The sequence below is a fragment of the Geotrypetes seraphini genome, chromosome 2 (genome assembly GCF_902459505.1).
Source record: "Geotrypetes seraphini chromosome 2, aGeoSer1.1, whole genome shotgun sequence".
Lineage (NCBI taxonomy): Eukaryota > Metazoa > Chordata > Amphibia > Gymnophiona > Dermophiidae > Geotrypetes > Geotrypetes seraphini.
Genome location: NC_047085.1, coordinates 230,973,775 through 230,995,571, shown reverse-complemented (window position 1 = coordinate 230,995,571; position 21,797 = coordinate 230,973,775). Strand labels below are relative to the sequence as shown.

Here is a 21,797-nt window from a genome sequence, read left to right as displayed (position 1 = left end):
GAATTTAGAGATTGACCGAATCATCCTAAGCTTGAAAAAACTGAATTTGATTACAGAACTTATCTGATTGTGAAAAAGGAGCTCCTCAATGTCCAGCTGATTTAGTGGCACTGGGACAAGTAGTATAAACGATCAGCTGGCACAGATTTTGGTGGACAGGGGACCGGCAGGTCAGGGGTAGCACCCATGTGCCCCTCCCTCTCCCATATCAGAGATACCAAGGGTGGCTCGTCCTAAAAAGCGAAAATCAACACCACAATGAACTGAGATTGAAGGCGAATGAGCGAGATTTCCCAGCCGTGCATCTCAGGTATAAAATTTGGAAAGCTATGCAAGTTTTGTTTTCTAAATGCTGCTGAGAGCAATGACTATTGACCTTTTTCTCAGTTGGGACACACCTAATGGACTATTACATTACATTACATTAGTGATTTCTATTCCGCCATTACCTTGCGGTTCATGGCGGATTGCATAAGAGTTGTCATGAAGTTCCATGAGATTCAGAGACTATCTTCTGAGAGTTCTATTTCATCTTTTCCACCATGAGCCTTCTTTGTTGAATGAAAATTAAAGGCCCTATCAAGGACTGGTACAGATTCAGAAGAGGTTCTAAAAATTTCACTAAAGTTTCACTTTACCATACTTCACATTTACATATAATATAGAAACATAGAAGATGACAGCAGAAAAGGGCTACAGCCCATCAAGTCTGCCCACTCTGCTTACCCACCCCCTGTCTATGCCCTAATGACCCAATTTCCTTATCTTGACCCTCGTAGGGATCCCACATGGGTATCCCATTTATTCTTAAAGTCTGGCATGCTGTCTGCCTCGATCACCTGCACTGGAAGCTTGTTCCAATGATCAACCACTCTCTCTGTGAAGAAATACTTTCTGGTGTCGCCATGAAATTTTCCGCCCCTGAGTTTGAGTGGGTACCCTCTTGTGGCTGAGGGTCCCTTGAGAAAGAAAATATCATCTTCCACTTTGACACGTCCCGTGAGGTACTTAAATGTTTCGATCATGTCTCCCCTCTCCCTACGTTCCTCAAGAGTGTAGAGCTGCAATTTGTTCAGTCTCTCTTCGTATGAGAGACCCTTGAGCCCCGAGATCATCCTGGTGGCCGTCCGTTGAACCGATTCAATTCTCTGCACATCTTTACTGTAATGTGGCCTCCAGAATTGCACACAGTACTCCAGATGAGGTCTCACCATGGCCCTGTACAACGGCATTATGACTTCAGGCTTTCGGCTGACGAAACTTCTATTGATACAACCCAATATCTGCCTTGCCTTAGATGAAGCCTTCTCCACTTGATTGGCAGTTTTCATGTCTGCACTGATGATTACTCCTAAATCTCGTTCTGCTGAAGTCCTAGTTAAAGTTTCTCCGTTCAAGAAGTACGTCCTGCATGGATTTCCGCTTCCGAGGTGCATGACCTTACATTTCTTAGCATTGAAGCCTAGCTGCCAGGTTGAGGACCAACTTTCCAATGTAAGCAGGTCCTGCGCCATATAATTCTGTAAACTGCATTCACTTACTATATTACATAGTTTGGCATCATCGGCGAATAGTGTTATTTTACCTTGAAGCCCTTGAGTCAGATCCCCTATGAATATGTTGAAAAGGAGTGGACCCAGGGCCGAGCCCTGCGGCACTCCACTGGTCACCTCCGATGTTTTAGAGAGGGTACCATTAACCACCACCCTCTGAAGTCTGCCACTCAGCCAATCATTGACCCATGCAGTTAGTGTCTCTCCTAACCCCATCAATTCCATCTTGCTTAGCAGCCTGCGGTGTGGGACACTGTCAAAAGCTTTACTGAAGTCCAGGTACATGACGTCCAAAGACTCTCCCAAGTCCAACTTTCTTGTTACCCAGTCAAAGAAGCTGATGATATTGGATTGGCAGGACCTACCCTTGGTGAATCCATGCTGACTGGGATCCCGAAGATTCCCTTCATTCAAGATCGTGTCCTATTTGCTTTTATAATGCAATCTTGTGATCTTCCCCACCAACATTCATCCCTTTTATCCCCGCTGATTCTCTGTCAGCCTGTGCCAGGGGCTCAGGGGCAAATCCAAACAGTGGGGACAACTATGCTTGCCTGCAGTAGCGTAGCGAGGGTGAGAGGGTGGTGTCGCTCCACCCTTGTCTCCGCCCCCGCTCTTTCCCCACTTCCCCCCGTCACACTCGCACCCCTCTTCCCTTCCCTTCCGCTGTACTAGTTGTTCACCGCCATGAGCAACAAGAACTTCAACATGATCCTCACGACCCCGTCGTCTCTCCCACTGACATCACTTCCTATACGTGGCACCCAGAAGTGACGTTAGTAAGAGAGATGATGCGGACATAAGAACATAATAATAGCTTTACTGGGTCAGATCAATGGGCCATCAAGCCCAGTAGCCCATTCTCTCGGTGGCCAATCCAAGTCCCTAGTACCTGGCCAAAACCCAAGGAGTAGCAACATTCCATACAGAATCTCAAAGACTAGCAAGATTTCAGAATCCCAGAGAGTAACAAGACTAGAATCTCAGAATGGCAACATTCCATGCTACCGATCCAGGGCAAGCAATGGATTCCCCCATGTCTTCCTCAATAACAGACTATGGACTTTTCCTCCAGGAGCATGTTAAATTTGTTACGAAGGGGGAGCTCACGCGTGGTGAGGGGAGGAGTGGGAAGAGATGGGGACGGAGAGGAGGAGGGGTACCAGCACCCGGGATGGACCATCCCCTCTTACTACGCCATTGCCTGCATGTGTGACACACAACATAGCTGACCCTCATAGACCTTGGTGAGACACAGTATTGGAGTTCTTATGAGTTAAATGGAAACATGCTCTGTATCCACATAAATTCAACCTCTGCACAAGTGCAGATCAGAACTAGAACATTTCTCCAGGGAAGTTACCATATAAAGATTAAAAAAAAAAAAAATAATCCTGATTTTCATGTTATCTGAGCAATAGCAACAGAAAGCTCTCCCCCACTAGGCACATTGTGAACTACAAAACCTGCAAAAAAATCCTACTTCAGCATACAAGTGTTACCCCCCTTTTCTCCCAGATGCTGGCAAGCATGCCTCCAACTATTCTTCTTGAAATATGGAAGAGGCACACTCTTGAACAGTGAACAGTTACTTTCAGAACACAGTCCAACTATGTACAGATTTTCCCTCTCCTTCAGTCCAAGGTGTTGTTTCTAATTTCCAGACTCCAGTATAGATGATCAGATGGTGGGCTCTAATAAAGCACGAATCTTCCAAATCAGCTCTTGCACTGATTAGTTGGTGTGTTCTGACCAAAAGACAAATCTCCCACCCAGATCCAGATCCCCTCTGGAGTGAGGTCACAATTAGAGAATGATACGGGGAAATCCACAGGAATGGGAAAAATTGTAGCCGGTTTACCACAGGAATGGGAGGGAGCAAGCCTTTAACCACCCCGCAGGAATGTTAAAAAGCCTTGCTCCATTGTAAAAAAAAATTGCGCCCAGGTCAGCATCTCCTCCTCAGCTCCCCTCTCACCTATATTACCTTCAGGAGCCGGAGCCACGCTATGAAGAAGAATCTTCAGAGGCCTACACCAAGACCTTCTTTCTGCCTATAAGTCCCTCCTTGATGTAACTTCCGGTTTCGAACCAGAAGTTACATCAAAGAAGGACTCATCGTCAGAAGGAAGGCCTCAGTGCAGGCCTCTGAAGATTCTTCTTCATGGTGTAGCTGAGGCTCCAGCTCCTGAAGGTAAAATAGGGCCATAGATTCCAGAACACACAGGGGAAATCTATTCCTCAGGGATGAGGGAAATATCTATCCCTTCTTGTGGCCCCAGCACTCACAACAATGCTGCACTCCAAGGCAGACCCCTCAGCTGAACACTAAAGGTAGATAGTAAGCATTGGTTGAGTCAGATTGGCATAGATTCTTGTGACAAATTCCAAATCTTCCACTCCTGTTTCACTATGACAGAGGCAGGGCTAGGGCAGGATTAGGGGCATTTTGATGAAAAAAATAAATGGTCACATTAATCATGTCACATGTCTGTACACCCACAAAAAACAAAAGGGAACAAGCCTGAAGAAGTGTTTAATACCTTATTTAACTCAGATGGTGCTCAGAATCCACGGATGGAGTAGAAAAAACTCAGGATGGGGAACAAACCCCAAAGAGATTTTTTCATAGAATCTATCATTGCACCAACTAGTGTGTTAGAAAGGTGATTAAAAGTGCTTCATTCTGTTTTGCATGTCCATAACATAAGTAAGTATTCAATGATTCAAAAAATATATTTTCAAAAAGTGCAAGCAAACTTAACTTCAAAGTCCATACAGCCGGACCATCGCTGTATGGACTTTGAAGTTAAGTTTCTTCTTCAGGCTTGTTCCCTTTTATTTTTTGTGGTTGTCAACGTTTGGAACAATCCGTTTGATATAACTTTTCCCAGTTGTTTGCTTTGGGTATCCAGAACATGTCTGTACACTGCATCTACAAAGAAGGCTGAGATCATACTCCACATAACTGTCTAAGGAGTGAAGTTCATAACTTTAAGGGGTAACAAAAGTGCTTCACTCTTTTGGCTAAGAGTAATGCCTTTTACGGAAGAAAAAGCCTCAGGTCTATTTTAGGTTGAGCAAACGTGCTCAAACCTCCTCCACCCACATCATTGGCTCCAAAAAACTTCCGTACAGACTTTGCTCTTGCCGCTAGGCTGATAAATTCCAGCGTGGGGCAAAAATCGCTAACGTAGCAATGCTCTTATAAGTGTTGAGGTCTAAACGTGGCGTCACTTTAAAGCCAACGTTTCACGGATTACTACTGCTTCTTCAGGGCTTCCTGACACCCCTCTTCTTCACACAATTGTGCCTTGGGCGGGGGAAGGGCACTACTGCCTCAGACGCCTCTAAATAGGAGATTCATGAATTTAAAATCTGGGACTGATGAAGAATTTCACATGAGCAGTTCACCTCTGATGGTCCCTAAAACACCAACAAAATTGATAAAATAATTAGATGTGTATTAGATGGCTTTATAATATATGCATCACAGATGTTTTGTATTGCATTTAGTGGTATAGCCAGATATTTGATGGGGGGAGGGCTTAAGCCCAAATCAAATTTTCACCCCACCTGTATACAAAATACTGTATATAGGTTCTGCCAACCGAAGACCACCTCCTCCAGTCCAGCAGCCAGAAATCTCCAAGCTCTGCAGCTGGTGACAGTATCCCTGATTGGCCACTGCATATGTGAAAGCCAAAGTTGGTTGTGGGGGTGCTGCTGCTGGCTGCAGAGCTTGGACCTGAGGGGGAAAAGGTGAACATCAGCAGGTGAGGCTTGAGGATCCCCATCAACCACAGCAAGGGAAATGTTAATGGAGGAGGGGGGGTAAGTAAGCTCCCCTCCTCCATTGCGGTTGTGCCACTGATCGTGTTCAGTACAAAATTAAGTACTTTTCTGTTTTTATTTCTCCAATGTTGTAATGCTTTCTGAGTTTGCCTTCTTGTAGTTCCCAGTTTAATTTTCATTATTCATATTTCTAATTTGTGATACCTTGTTCTGTATTTGGTGAAAAAGTAAATTAAAATTGTTTTATGTATGGTAGTATTGGCAAGTCAGAAAATGGGAGGTGACAAGGAGGAGGGGGGATTGAAGGACCTCGCCTTAATTTCTGCCCTGGGCCCCAGCATGCCTAACACTGGCCCTGAACACAAGTCTTTTCTTGTGTTCTTACGAGGGTAGTTTGAAATGTTCGGTAAAAAAAAACCAAGTTAAACAAATTTTTTTAAAAAATTTGACAAAACCTAATCCAAGATGGCTGCCGCTATCTGAACGCTGGCAGGATGCCTGAGAGTGTCTTTCTCATACCTTTCCACGATGCCGAAAAGAAGGGGCAGAAGCATTGGTGGTGCCTCCCAGCGATTGGTGCCCACAATTCCCACTGTTGAGGACATTTTCAGACGCCTGCAAATGGAGCAAACTTCTTCGGGGAATTGCCCGTTGAGAGCGCCGGCAGAGAGGAGTGCTTCGGCAGAAACCCACGGGCTAGACGTCACTCTGAGCCCCGACGTCAGGACGCCTCCCCTCCAGCCGCTACCGCTCAGAGCTAGTTCACTGCTAGAGGAGAGTGCGTCCGATGAGGCAGTATTCTCCTCTCGAGAGGCCAGTGTATCGGAGGGCTCGCAGCAGGAAACAATTCAAAAGGACTTGCTTCTTTTGGAGAAACCAGTGACCGGGACATCTTTAGCCATGGAGGAACAAGGCACTGGGGAGGTAAACCAACCATCTGAGCTTGCTTATTCTACACCAATAGTTCCTTTTGCTCCAGTTAAACCCCCAGAAGTTACACTAGATTCGCTTTGGGAATTAGTTTTGGCGTTGGGGAATTCACTGAATCCTCAAATAAAAAATTTAGATAAAGAATTGAAAGACCCGAAAGAAGAAATTAATACTTTGAAAGAGGATATTACATTATTGAAATCAGATATGCAAGAAGAAAAGAAGGACATAAAAATGATTGGAAGCCATCATGATTTACTTGTAAAAGATAATTTGATTACAAGGAGAAAATTGGAAGTACAGTACTTGAAAACAATAGTCGTATTAATAATTTACGCTTAATTAACTTTCCAAGGGTTCCGTCAATTTCCCCAAGAGAAATGATAAAGCGCTACTTTCTGGAAATACTTAAAATTCCTGAGAACTCTTTACCACCATTGTCAAAAATGTATTATTTACCTACATAGACTCAGGATTCTCAGAAGAAAGAAGATTTTGGAAAACCTCAGGAAAGTTCCCTGGATGTCTCCACTTTATTGGAACAATCAGATAGCTCTCTTATTGTCTGTGGCTTTGGTTCCAGACAAAGATTGGATCCTTAAACTTTTCTTTAAAAAAAAATCTAGAGACTTCCTGGGTTTCCATATTCAAATTTTTCCTGATGTCTCTAGGGAGACTCAAAAGAGAAGAAGGGAATTTCTAATATTGAAACCAGGTGTGACTCAAAATGGAGGTTTATTTTTCCTTAGATACCCTTGCAAATGTGTAGTGAGGTATCGTACTTTAAAATATGTGTTCTTTGAACCGGCTCATTTGACGGCTTTCCTCTTCACAATGCGCCTTGAAAATGGAATAATATCTATGTCTAAGTAATAATGTAGCTCTATTTCAGCATCAGATAATGTGTTTTCTTGTTCATTTTTATATAGTTCAATCACTCCTATTCTCTAATCATGGATCCAAATTTTGAGGACTAGTGTGTGATTAAGTAGAGAAATAATTTCCTATCATAGTTTGATTTATTTTCTGGATGGAAAGTAATTTTAAATATTATGTTATCTTAATTACACTGGCTGTACAAGATGATATGCTTGTTAAATAATGTGAAAAATTTATAAATAAATAAATTTTTAAAAAATTTGACAAAACCTATTTTTCCAACAGGTTGGAAAAACTGGACACTCGCTGGACTAAGGGGCTCATAATTGAAAGAGAAAAACGTCCAAAAACCGGCCTATGTCAGCACTTGGATGAACATTGTCAAAATACTTCCAAGTACCGATAATAAAAACGGGTTTTGGACGTATTTCTAAATGACCTAGGCCTTCATGGTGCCGCTGAACGACCAAAGCTAAACGGGGCTTTTCAGGAGGAGTGTCGAGGGTGGGAGTTGGGCGGGACGTGGGCTGGCTTAGACTAAGTCGTATTGCATGTATAACCGAAAGTTATACAGCACAGGATCGACAGAACTTGGGCATTGTGACTTAGACCATTTAAAACATGGTCTAAGTCACAAAAACCCACCTAAAGTCACCAGATAAGCACTGCAAACACATAATACAGACCCCCACACACTACCCCAGTGATCACCGACCCCCCCAAAAAAAATATTAATCACAACTTGAAAATTGTGCCTCCAGAACATCTTCACCTGGCAGCCAGACATAGGAAAGCCTAGTCATGCTGCACAGAGGCATTTTAAACCATCTTGGGGATGGGTTAGGGACCCATAGAGAGGTGGACCCATGCCCATAAGCCCCTGTAATCACTGCATTGATACTTAAACATGTGCACTTCCCCTATACACCCCCAAAACCCTTTCTTACTGGCATTTAAATGACTCCTACAGCCATAAGGGCTATTGGGGTGGTAGATAAGTGGGTCTAGGGGATTCTGGAGGTGGTTTGGGGGGCTCACTGTAACCTATAAGGGAGCTGTAGTGAGATGAAGACATGGCACCCTTTTTGTGAAGTTCACAGCAGTGCCCTGTAAGGTACCCCACTATTTAGGTGCCATGTCTGGGTGTGCAGTCCATCACTTTGCAGACCCCTCCCACGTCCAACAGGGCTTGTTCTAGACGTTTTGGACTTGGATGAAAAGTTGGACGAAAATGTGGTATAAAGATGGACAATTTAGCGGCTTGGATGATCAGATCAGCAGGACGTATAGTTAGACGATTTTCAAAACTAAAAAAAATCCATTTTGGTGGGAGGGGTGGAAGATAAGAGCATATCATTTGTACCATTGAAGATTGTTAAGTAACATAATTATTGTTAATTTGTTTGAATATATTGTTGCACTTATTGTAATTTGAAAATGAATAAAGAATTGGGAAAAAAAAAAAAAACAACTAAAAAAAATTTGGATGTGTTTTTTTACTTTGGATGACTTGCGACTTGGATGAAAACGGACTTAGATGTTCCATTCGATTATGCCCCTCTATGTGTACAGCCCTTGATGGAGACAATGTTGAGAAATATAACTTTTTAAAAAAAATATATATATATTCCACTTGTTTTTTTACCAAACTTTTCAAACCACCCTCATATGTAGTAACCACCAGACTAACTATTGTAGTAACCTGGAGCAATTGGAGACCATAGATCTTTGTTCTTCACTGCCAGTGTTTGCAAACTACCAAAAAGTCAGGTTTTCAGGATATCCCTAAATGAATATGCAGGAGAGAGATTTTTATACAATGTTGTCAGTTTCTTGGTAATGGTTTCTCATAGCTTATATTGAGATTGACTGTTTGTTCATTTATTTGAGCTATGAAGATTTATTTTTTAAAAACCATCCTTTAGTGTACACTAAGCTCCACATGGCCCATAGATATAAAATAGTGGATATATAATTTAGCACATGCTAGTGTCTGTTAGCGCACACTGAGCTGTAGACTATCTTGCTTCCCACTTCTCTTTGAATTATCTTAACAAGAGTACACGTAGAATAAATCTATTCAACTATCCCCCTTTAAAATCCTGCCAATATAAGAAGTTTTTTGACAGAATCTTTTCCTTCCAGGCCGCCAAACTGACTATGTGGCTAGGAAAACCTATATTGGAGGCCACTTCCTATTTTGATTTAAGGAAAACTAATGTTTTCCTTAAATCAAAATAGGAAGTGGCCTCCAATATAGGTTTTCCTAGCCACATAGTCAGTTTGGCGGCCTGGAAAGAAAAGATAATACTATAATAAATAATATAAAATAAGATAATAAATAATTCAAAAATAAGATAATAAATAATTTTTTAAAAAAAGACATGTCGAACAGGCAGATCTTTAATGCCTGTTCGACATGTCTTTTTTTTTTTTAATTATTTATTTATCATTTTAAAATTATTTATCAAGTATAAACATGTACAGAAAGTAAAATTTAAGTCAAAAGTACATAACCAATTAATCAAATCAAATCAGGAATATAAACTTAGTAGTACATAACCATATTAATCAGAATTGAATCCACAACATAAAATGTACTTAAATTTTAACTCAAGTCCTCCACAACGGATCAAGATGGAGCAAGTGCGGGTTTAATAATGGAAAATAATATATCATAGAAGAATGCTACGGCTAATTTAGACTGAGCACAGGGTTCCCTAAAAATACTTCCTATCTAGGGCCAGATCTTATCTTTTTCTTTCTCCAGTCGTGACAACAGGAAAGCCGTCAGCTGGAAAGGTTCAAAGAAAACATATTTCTGTGAGGAATAATAGACTATACATTTGCATGGGTGACGTAAATTAAAGATTGACCCTAAGGCTAACACTCCTGGTTTTAGTAATAGAAATTCTTGACGACGTCTCTGGGTTTCTCTGGCAAGATCTGGATACATTTGTATTTGCATTCCTAAAAAGGGTTTTTGTTTATGTTTAATGAAAAGTCTCAGTAGCCAATTTTTGTCTGGGGCCAAAGCCTCTGTTAATAATAGTTAATAATAGAGAATAATAGAGGCACCGCCCGTTCACGGATTCCAATAAAGTGGACACATCCAAAGTTTCCTGCACAACCTCTTGCTGCTGTTTCTGCTATTAGGGAGATAGTAGACCTGTGTAAATGGTGGTATTACTTCCTCAGTGAGTCCCAGAATTTCCAACATGTATTTTTTCAGCATCTCCCAAGGAGTGATCATTGAAACCTTAGGAAAATTCACCAATCTTAAATTATTACTGCGGGAAAAGTTTTCCAAAGACTCGAGCTTTCTCCTAAGATTGGTGTTATCTTTAATAAATGTTTCATGAAACTGTTTGGTCTTGGATAACTCTTGGTTAATGCTGACAATTATTTTTTTAGTCTCTGACGTTTCTATTTTTAAATTCTGAATATCCTTAGCTTGCCTTTTATTTTCTCCTCTATTTGAATAATTTGAGGTTTTATTAATTTTGGAATGTTAACAACCAGGTCCCAGATAGAATCTAATGTTACCTCTCGGGGTTTTTGAAGCCGAGGAAAATGGGCTGCAAATTCTTCTCCAGCTGATGGTTCTCCTTGTTGAACACTCTCCTGAGTCTGTCCGTCCCCTCCAGAAGTTGACTCCTCAGTCTCTCCATACAGGCTCTCTTGTGAATGTAGAGAATCTGACTCCATGCTCCCTTCACGATTACTGTCAGCCTCCAGAGCAGGACATGTTCCCTCTTCGGAGAGCTCCCCCACCCGCGGAGAGCTGGTGACTTGAGGGTGTGGGGGCGGAGCCCTCATGTCGGGGCTTAGTGTAGTTTCTAGTCCCAGAGAGATCGCCTCCATTCCGCCCATTTGGGGGCGTATCTAGTGGGACAACCTCCGGCTGCTGAAGGGCGCTCTACATGCAGCAGATAAGCTCATCTATGTTGCCCATTCCGGGTGCTCCGGAGCTCCGTGAGGCCCCAGCTGTGCTCCTTCCTCTCCATTTGGGCATCTCGGGGTAAATTTAAATCCAGCAAATGCACAAAAAATAGTGAGCTCGCCGACGCGTGACGCTCAGCTAGATCAGTCGGCAGCCATCTTGTTCCTGTGCGACATGTCTATATCCTAGTACTAAAACTGTTTAATTCACTTTTGTTCTTAATTGTTGCACTTCAATTTTAATTGATTGTTTTTATTATGTCATTTCAATTTTTATTGATTGTATGTATTTTTTATCTTGTTGTGAACCGCTTTGAACCTTTTATTGATATAGCGGTATACAAAAATATATAAATAAATTATTATTTTATTAATCATGTTTCCTGGTGGATGTATACATTACTACTACTACTATTATTTCTATAGCGCTGCCAGACGCATGCAGCACTGTACAGAGTCACGAAGAGTAAGAAAACAGTCCCTGCTCAAAAGAGCTTACAATCTAAACAGTCAAGACAGACAAACAAGATGTCATGGATACAGTTAAGGGAGAACGGTTAATCAGCTGGAGGGCAGAGAAGTAGGAGTGTGTGGCGCAGTGTTTGAAGCTACAGCCTCAGCACCCTGGGGTTGTGGGTTCAAACCCCGCGCTGCTCCTTGTGACCCTGGGCAAGTCACTTAATCCTCCATAGTCTCAGGTACGTTAGATAGATTGTGAGCCCACCGGAACAGATAGGGAAAATGCTTGAGTACCTGATTGTAAAAACCGCTTAGATAACCTTGATAGGCAGTATATAAAATCCTCATAAACTTGTTAAGGATTGAAAGATATATCATATATATATATATATATAGTGTATTCATATCTACTTTTGGGAGCTGGTAGCAATTGTAATTATTCAAGGTAGTTGCTTCGCTGCTGAATTTATACACTGGATCTGGACCAAATAAAATTAATTTAGCTTTGTTTGACATTAATGGAAAGTGTCTGCTGCATTCTACAATCTTTCCATCCGTTATTTCAGGATTGTCCCCCACACTGTACTTGGTGTGTGGTTTTAGTATCCAGGAAGATTATGACCAACTTTTCACCTCTTTTAGAGCTCGGTAATAATGAACCACTGAGTCAGATCTGCATATTTAGAGCGTGTTTTGAAGCACACAGAGTTGTGATGAAAGAGAAAGGAAGGGGAGGGAAAGACCACTTGAAAAAAAGTGATAAAGTGAGAGGAGAAGGGGAAGGACAGGCAATCATAGCAAGGGAGAAGGGAGAGAGTGAAAAAGAAACTCGGAAATTCGAGATGAGAGAAATAGTTTTTAAAAAGCAGGAAAGGGGAGGCAGGGAAGGAAGAGGGAGGGTACAGTGAAAGAAAAGGAGAAGCAAGCAGGGATGGCCAATAAAAAAAGGTAAAATAAGAGATAAGCATGGGAGGAAAAATGAAAACATAAAAAGATAGAATGGACATAATTGGGAGGAACAGGAGAAAAGAATGTCATGCAGTGAGGCAAGGAAGAGGAAAAACTGCAAGTAGAGTGAGAGAAAATTGTTTAGCAATCTTTCCGTGTAATCTTACAGCTGTGCCTAGGCAACATGCACAAACTATAAAATGTCAATAAAGATTCTGTAATCAGAAGAGAAGGGAGAGTGAAAGAGGTGACAAGGAAAGAATGAGAAGAGGAGGATGGGGGGAGAGCATGAAACTAGCAATTGGGCAGAGAGAGACCGAGGACGGTGCCAATAAAGGACAGGGGCTGGACAGAGAGTGAGCCCATAGGTGTACATGAAGCTAGCTACATCCTGACTGACAGGTCAGGGAAAGGCTATAAAACCCGAGCGCGCTCCAGCTGCAGGAGGCTTAGAGAAAGGAGGCTGTCTCTTCTTGCATTTGCTGTCTGACTTTACCAAGCAGCTGTCTCGCAATGGTTCTCAGTGAGTCTGAGTGGCAACATCTCCTGAAGCTGTGGGAGAAAGTGGAAGTAGACCCTTCAGAACACGGAAAGATTGTGCTCCTCAGGTAAAGCAAAACGATGGCTAGACATATGCGAATCGAAGGGCAACCAGCAGCTCTTGTTGCACAGACAAAACTCAGCTCTGGCCACCCTAAACTGCCTAAAACTAGGGTCTCCTTGTACGTAGCTGCGCTAGCTTTTTTAACGCGCGCTAAACCCGCGCTATGTGGATAGAACTAACGCCAGCTCAACGCCGGCATTAGCGTGCGCTATTCCGCACATTAAAGCCCTAACGCGGCTTAGTAAAAGGAGCCCTAGGTACTCTAGAAGCCAATGGCTTCAAGCAAAGGATTAGGTCTGAATTATAAAGTCAGGGGTATAAACTGTTGGTAGAGATTTTAAAGGGGAGGGGGGGGAAAGTTAAGATGCTCAAACAAGATTAGTGGAAAATCCAGAAAATGAGAAGCATTTCGAGGGGTAACTGTATCCCGGGGACTAATCATGGCGGTTCATCTTCTTTTGTGCAGGTAGAGGGGAGGAAGGTTAGTTCTCTTTTTCCTTTTGTTAAACGTTTCTGTGCAGACCCCAAGAGGCTGCAGTCTTTCTGCGAACATCCAAGCTGTGCGATGCACAAGGCGCATGCAGACATGGGAAAGAAGAAATGGAAGGGGAAGGGAATTCAGATTTAGTGCATGCCTTTTTTTTTTTTCAGTAGAAACTCAAGGTGAGTCACATCCAGGTACAGCAGGGGTGTCAAAGTCCCTCCTCGAGGGCCACCATCCAGTCAGGTTTACAGGACTCCCCCAATGAATATGCATGAGATCTATTTGCATGCGCTGCTTCCATGGTATGCTAATAGAGCTCATGCATATTCATTGAGGAAATCCTGAAACCCCGACTGGGATTGCGGCCCTCGAGGAGGGACTTGGACACCCCTGGGGTATAGCAAGCAGTTTTGTGTCCCTGGAGGATTTGCAATCCAGGGTTTGTACCTGAGGCAGTGGGAGACTCAGTGCCTTACATTCACACACCGAGTGCACAGGTGAGTTAGAGAACACTAGGACTTCTGAGCATAAAGGGTAGTTGAGTGCTAAGAAGTATTCTAGTTTAGCACTCAACTCACTTAGCGGCGAATGCACAAGGGGAAGCGTACAGCCAGGTCATGAGCATAACTTACAGTTCTGTGCTTGCTTGCTTATTATATTTAAAATACTTAGAATCCACACAATCCCACTTGTTCTTGGCGGCTTACATATAAGAACGTCCATAGTAAAATCAGAAACAATGCAAAAACAGTTCCTTGGCTCCTACTCATCTCAGATATGATCTATTACAAACAAATGTACATCTAATCAATCTGCATGACATTCAGTTCAATAGAATTATTATATAAGAATAGCCTTACTGGGTCCATCAAGCCCAGTAGCCCGTTCTCAAGGTGGTCAATCCAGGTCACCAGCACCTGGCCAAAACCCAAGGAGTAGCAACATTCCATACAGAATCTCAAAGAATAGCAAGATTCCGGAATCCCAGAGAGTAACAAGATTCTAGAATCTCAAAGAGTAGCAACATTCCATGCTATCGATCGAGGGCAAGCAGTGGCTTCCCCCCATGTCTTTCTCAATAACAGACTATAGACTTTTCCTCCAGGAACTTGTCCAAACCGTTCTTAAAACCAGCTACGCTATCCGCTCTTACCACAACCTCTGGCAACGCGTTCCAGAGCTTAAGTATTCTCTCAGTGGAAAAAATATTTCCTCCTATTGGTTTTAAAACTATTTTGCTGTAACTTCATGGAGTGTCTCCTAGTCTTTGTTCAGTGCCACATTTACCGGTGGGCACATATGCCTTCTATTGGAATGATGCACTCTAGATACATAGATACTGATTTACAGTGGTGTAGTAAGGGGGTGAGGGGCACCGGCACTTGTTCTCCCCGCTCTTCCTGCTCCTTCACCCCCCCCATCCCCACTATTCTGCATGTGTGCCCTTTCCCCCACACCTCTTTAATGTTCCAGGCCCCCCAAATGATCCAGGCAACCCCCAACCTGCTGCTCACACCTGTAACGTTATAGAAGTACTGGAGAAAGGACAGGGCACGCGCGCACATGGCAGGAGGGGGCGGGGAAGGAGCGGATGGGGGTGCAGGGGAGGGAGAAGAGGGCTGGGACACCACCACCCCGGGCGGCTCTCACCCTCACTAGGCCACTGCTGGTTTATACTAATATTCTGGAAGCTGAACATCCAGAAGCCATCATAGAATAAGCACTAGACGAGACCGCCATGATGCGACCTCACCTTGAGTACTGCGTTTCTAGCCATATCTCAAAAAAAATACAGAGGAATTAGAAAAGGTGCAAAGAAGAACAAGCACAATGATAAAGTGGGGTGCCTGGGGATGACAGGCTAATAATGTACTGTCTTTTAGCATATGTGCTTGGATGTGTGGTATCCCTCTCCTTTACAAAGGCACAGATTCACTAAGGGCACAGATCGGATCCAATCTGTGAGCGATCTGATCCGATCCGTGTCCGGGGATCTGATTCACAAATCGCCCTCTTACAAATGAGGGCGATCGGAATCACGCCCCCAACCGACCGCCCGAATCGCTCTATAGCGATCCCGATGCAAGCGCAGACCATCTGTAGATGGACTGTGCATGCGCTGGCCCTCCATGCCCAGCAGAGCAGGAAACTTCTTTTTTTTTCTTCACAAGCCTGTGGTTTTAACCCACTTTAAAGCCCGCGGGTTAAAACCACTACTACTTGCTACTATTTGGGTTTCTGCAAGGTACTTGTGACCTGGATTGACCACTGTTGGAAGCAGGATACTGGGCTAGATGGACCACTGGTTTGACCCACTCTCTTTCCCTGTGGCTATTTTTGTTCTTAGGTGCTGAATTTTATGAACTTTTCCCCTGACTGGTCCAAGGTCACAAGGAGTATCAGTATGATACAGTGGCATAGCAAGGGAGGTTGGCACCGTGCACCCCCCCCCCCATTGTTCCTTGCCACTTGAGCGCCCCCCACTCCTTATGTACCTCTTAAAATGTTTGCCGGCACAAGAAGCATCTTCCAGCTGCTACTTGCACCATCATCGGCACCCTTCTGACATCACGTCCTGATCCCATGACCAGGAAGTGACATCAGAAGGAAGCTGAGGTCGGTGCGAGCAGCAGGTGCAAGATGCTGCTCGCACCCGTGAATATTTAAAGAAGTGTGCAGGGGTGAAGAAGAGGAGAGGCACCGGCACCCCTTACGAAGACGGTGCCCAGGGCAAGCCGCCACTCTGTCCCTCCCCTTCCTATGCCACTGCATGAACCTTGGTTTGTCTGGTCCTCAGCCTATGGCTCTAACCTCTGGGCTGTCTCTGAATGGGGGCGATTAGGGGCTAGGGATATTAGCCAGGATGTCCAGGTCAGAGCTGGGCTGTCCTGAGTACATGGTATGACCTTTAGCAAGGTACTTTAGCTTCCTGTGCCCAGATGTCATTCTGTGATATAATACTGCAGTTCCTAAGACTATAAAATTATATAATCACTGACGATGACAGAAGGCCAGAGAGGTCCCTGGGGTACAGCACAATTTCCGGTTACCTTTGTGGATGTGGAAAACAAATCAAACTACTCTTCATTACAAAAATGGGGAGGGGGGGGAATAAAAGGTCTCCACAACCTTGAGTAAAGTGGTATATTAGCCATGTTAGTCTACTTTTAAAAGTAATAAATATAAATAAAGCAAAACAGAGAAAAGAAAATAAGATGATACCTTTGAAAGCTCATCAGAAATGTATTAAAATTCCAGTAAAATAAAAGTATCTTATTATTTATTTTCTATGTTTTGTTTTATTTGTTTTTATTATCTCCCCTACCTTAAATCTGGCCCTTGAAATTGCAGAATTAGCACCTTTCTTCAGCATGTATCTGTAACATTCATGCATATCGATGTCCTTTTCTATTAAAATCTTGATAGATTTATATTTCAGTTTACTAATGTAGCCATAAAAGTTGTTGATTTTTTTTTTAATCTTTATTAATTTTCAAATATTAACAGTGCAACACACAGGTATAAGAACATATCACAAGTCAATAAAAGCACATTCAACTTACAGATATTCAAAATCAATGATTCCTCTAACCTGCCTGACGTCAGATTTTATTAACCTTTTAGCTAACACCCTATATCAAATTGAGTTTTGGATGATTGCTTTTAAATTGAAATTAAATACGGAAAACACTAAATTTTTTCTGGCAACTCCCAATGAAAAGATAAAAGAAAATTTGATTTATGTATGTGGACGAGAATATAAAATTGAACCTACTATAAAAATATTAGGTGTAACTCTTGACAAGCATCTCACTTTGGAAAAACATACAGACGTGGAGGGGCATAATAAAAAAAAAAACGTCTAAATCCCCTTTTGGCCTAAGGCCTTAAACGTTGAAAGTAGAAGCAGGGAAAATATCCATAATCAAAATAAATGTCCAAAAGGAGGGTTTTTTTTGATAATGGCCTGCCTCTACCTTCAGCTGTTTAAACGCCCAGACCATCCACCACACTACGTCTAAACTTATATCCCATAATGAACCTAAAAAATGCCTAAGCCCCAAACGTCCAACACAAGGGCTTTTAGGCGAAGGAGGAGCCAGTCCTTTGCCTAAAAGCTGGATTCTGTAACTGGTGTCTGTCAAAAACAACACCTGTTACATAATCCCCCCCCCCCCCCCGACATCGGGGCAAGAGGGAGTTCAAGCCCTCTTGCCCTGCGGCACCCCCAAACCCCCAATGAAAATCAGGGCAAGAGGGAGTCCAAGCCCTCTTGCCCCACGGCACCCCCAACCTCCCCGATGACATCGGGGCAAGAGGGAGTCCAAGCCCTCTTGCACTGCGGCACCCCCGAACCCCCAATGAAGATCGGGGCAAGAGGGAGCCCAAACCCTCTTGCCCCGCGATCCCCAGCCCCCCCCCCCCCCGCCAAGTCCGATGGGGCCAGGAGGGAACCCAAGCCCTCCTGGTCTCTCACCCCTCACCCCCTATAAGATCGGGCAGGAGGGAGCCCAACCCCTCCTGCCCAGGCGGACCTCTTACCCCCATCCCCCACTACAATACGGACAGGAGGAATCCCAGGCCCTCCTGCCCTCGACACAACCCCCCTCCCAATGACCATCCCCCCAAACCCCTGATCAGCCCCCCCGCCAACCCGTGACCCACCTGCTGACCCCACGATCCCCCCACCCCCAATCCCACCCCCCATACCTGTTAAATGTTGGACGGACGGACGGGTGCCAAGCCCGCCCGTCCGGCAGGCCAGCCGGCTCCAGAATGGGACCGGATTGGCCCAGGCAGCTGAAACCCCGCCTACAGGTGGGGCCTAAGGCACCTGGGCCAACCAGAATAGGCCCGGGAGCCTTAGGCCCCTCCTGATTTTATTAGTTGCCCATCCTTAATTATCACTCCTCTATTTAAACTATGTTATTATCCTAACTTTTAGATTTTAAAAGATGCATTCTTATAGACTTTATTGTATTTAAGATTGTTAACCTTTTCTTCAATTTGTATTTTAAATTGACTGTGTGTACTTTTGTTGTTAAGCGCTTCGAACTTCTGGTATAGCGGTATATAAGAAATAAATTATTATTATATTCGTCTAGTGGTAAATATTCAGCAGTGAGTAATGAGAAAGAAGTAGATCAGAAGTGGGGCATGTTAATGACAGAAAATAAAACATAAGAACTGCAATACTGGGACAGACCGAAAGTCCAAGCCCAGTATCCTGTTTCCAACAGTGGCCAACTCGGGTCCCAAGAACTTAGCTAAATCCCAAGTAATAAAACAGATTTCATGCTGCTTATCCTAGAAATAAGTAGTGAATTTCCCCAAACCATCTCAATAATGGCTTATGGACTTCTCTTTTAGGAAATGATCCAAACTTTTTTTAAACCCTGCTAAGCTAACTGATTTTACCACATACTCTGACAGCGAATTCCAGACTCAGTCCTTTCCATCTTGCTGCGCCATATGCATGGAACAGAGTGCCTGAGTCATTACATCAGGCTTCTTCTCAAGCAGTATTCAAATCCAAGCTAGAGGCCCACTTTTTAGAGGCTGCTTTCAACTCCTATGTCCCACTCACTGTAAGACACTTATGTCCATTCTATCTGTAAGAAACTCCCCTATCTGTCTGTCCAAATTAGATTGTAAGCTCTTCAGAGCAGGGACCATCTATTACATGTCAAATGTAAAGCACTGTGTACACTTTTCAGGGCTATAGAAATGATAATAGTAGTAGTAGTAGTAATGAAAGTAGATTCAGAATTAATGAGGTGGGGATAATATTCAGAGGGAAAGCCAGTGATTAGAGTTTGCAGAATTGTCATTTAACCTTTAGGTTAGAGTGCTTCCGTGTACCCACTCAGCAGTAGTTTTCTAGTATCTGTTCGGTCTACTGAGTAGAAGAAACAGAAACATTGCAGCAGATAAAGGCTGAAGAGTAAAATTGCATCTCCTCTTCCCATTTACTGCACTCCCAAGTTCCAATGTCCCGGATGCAGTGTCTGCCGGGCAGGAGGTTGCCAGTGATTGTGGTATATGATCTCAGAAAGCAGCCATCTGTGCATCTGAGCGCAGTCCCCTGACTCAGCTCGGAATCTAATTAGACCCTGCCAGGCGGAAACTAGTTTCAGTTGGGTTTGAGCCTGTCCTGCTATTTAAAGGGTAAAAGATCAAATTTGAAATCTATATGCCAGAAATGGCACCAGCGACACACTGCAATCTTTCCAAGAGGCTTGTACACGTCATTGATCTCTCTGGAAAGGCAGGGTAAACGTTGAAAGCATCATGCTGGGTTATCACACGACTCTGCAAGTATATGTAAATCTACTACACCTCAATCCTGCTCTGCAGCACCACTTGCAATTCCCATACTGACACCCCCCCCCCCCCACACACACACACAGCTCTGCTATTGCACCTCAAAATTGTCCTCCAGCACCCCCTGCTATTCCAATACTGAGACCCCCTTTTTCGCCTCCCCACTTACAGCTCTACTAATACCCCTCAGTCTTTCACCGCAGCTGCTTAAGCCAATGAAAGTGTTTGTTAACGTTGGAATATTGTTTAAATCTACCAGGAATTGAGCTGAGATTTAGCAAGTTTACATCATGTGCAATTTACCAGCCTACTACCTAGGTTACTGTTCTTCCGTGCTAGGCCTAGCAGCCAGTGGTGGCCCTCAGGCATCTCTGGGGCAGCCTCCATTGTCTGGCTGTCTTTTTTTTCCTGCTACTCTATACCCAACAGAAAGGGAAAAGCGGTTGCATTTATCAATTGACCAGAATGCATCTGAAAATGCTCACAGCCTTGAAGATGCTCCTCAGTGAAGTTTGAAGGTGGAAATGGAGGTCATTGACACACAAAGATATTTGGTGGCTCTCCTTCAGCTCATTAGAATCCAGCATCTTTATAAACGATCTGGACATTGGTACGACGAGTGAGGTGATTAAATTTGCGGATGATACGAAGTTATTTAAAGTAGTGAAGATCTGCAACGTGATATAATCAAGCTTGAGAAATGGGCATCGACATGGCAAATGAGGTTCAACGTGGATAAGTGTAAAGTGATGCATGTCGGGAACAAAAATCTCATGCATGAATACAGGATGTCCGGGGTGGTACTTGGAGAGACCTCCCAGGAAAGACTTGGGAGTTCTGATCGACAAGTCGATGAAGCCGTCTGCACAATGTGCAGCGGCTGCAAAAAGGGCGAACAGAATATTAGGAATGATTAAGAAGGGGATCACGAACAGATCGGAGAGGGTTATCATGCTGCTGTACCGGGCCATGATACGTCCTCACCTGGAATACTGTGTCCAGCACTGGTCGCCATACATGAAGAAGGACACGGTACTACTCAAAAGGGTCCAGGGTCCAGAGAACATAAGAACATAAGAAGTTGCCTCCGCTGAGGCAGACCAGAGGTCCATCTCGCCCAGCGGTCCATTCCCCGGCGGCCCATCAGGCCTATTGCCTGAGCAGTGGTCCCTGACTATTTCTATAATTACCTCTTGCCAGTAGCGTACTAAGGGGGGAGGCGAGGGGGGGGGGCGGTCCGCCCCGGATGCCAGCCCTGAGGGGGGTGCTCCCGGCCTTGCCGTTCAGTCCCCCTCACCCCCAAAGGACCGCTCGCCCCTCTGGCCTCCCTGTACCACCTATGAAGCAGCCCGCAGTGGGATAGCGATGTCGGCGATCTCTGAGCTGCTTCGGCGCTGCTTCTTGCGCCTCAGTCCCGCCCCTCCCCTCCTCTGACATCAGAGAAGGGGCGGGACCGCGGCGGAGGAAGCAGCTCCGAAGCAGCGAAGGGATCGCTGACATCGCGATCCCGCTGCGGGCTGATGCAGGTGGTGCAGGGAGGCCAGGGGGGCGAGCGGTCCTTCGGGGGAGGGACTGAACTCAAGGACGGGAGCACCCCCTCAGGGCCTGATTCAGGTGGTGCAGGGAGGCCAGGGGAGGCGAGCGGTCCTTCGGGGTGGGGCGGGCAGGCAGGCCTTCAAGGGAGAGGGAGGGGTGACAGGCAGGCAGGCCTTCAAGAGGGGGGACAGGCAGGCCTTCAAAGGGGAGACAGGCAGGCAGGCCTTCAAAGGGGGGACAGGCCTTCAAGGGGGGGTCAGGCAGGCAGGCAGGCTTTCAAGGGAGGGGCAGGCCTTCAAAGGGGGGGGACAGGCAGGCAGGCTTTCAAGGGAGGGAGGCCTTC

At 44.4% G+C, this 21,797-nt stretch overlaps 1 protein-coding gene across 1 annotated transcript in view; it reads left to right on the top strand.

Moving 5' to 3' along the window:
* The first annotated feature begins 12,929 nt into the window (after nucleotides 1-12,929).
* Nucleotides 12,930-21,797, top strand: part of MB (myoglobin) — a 62,016-nt gene continuing 53,148 nt past the window's right edge. The window contains exon 1 of the mRNA XM_033929469.1: nucleotides 12,930-13,114. Within this exon, the coding sequence (XP_033785360.1) occupies nucleotides 13,020-13,114 (95 nt within the window). The 5' untranslated portion in view covers nucleotides 12,930-13,019. The remainder of the gene's footprint in view (nucleotides 13,115-21,797) is intronic.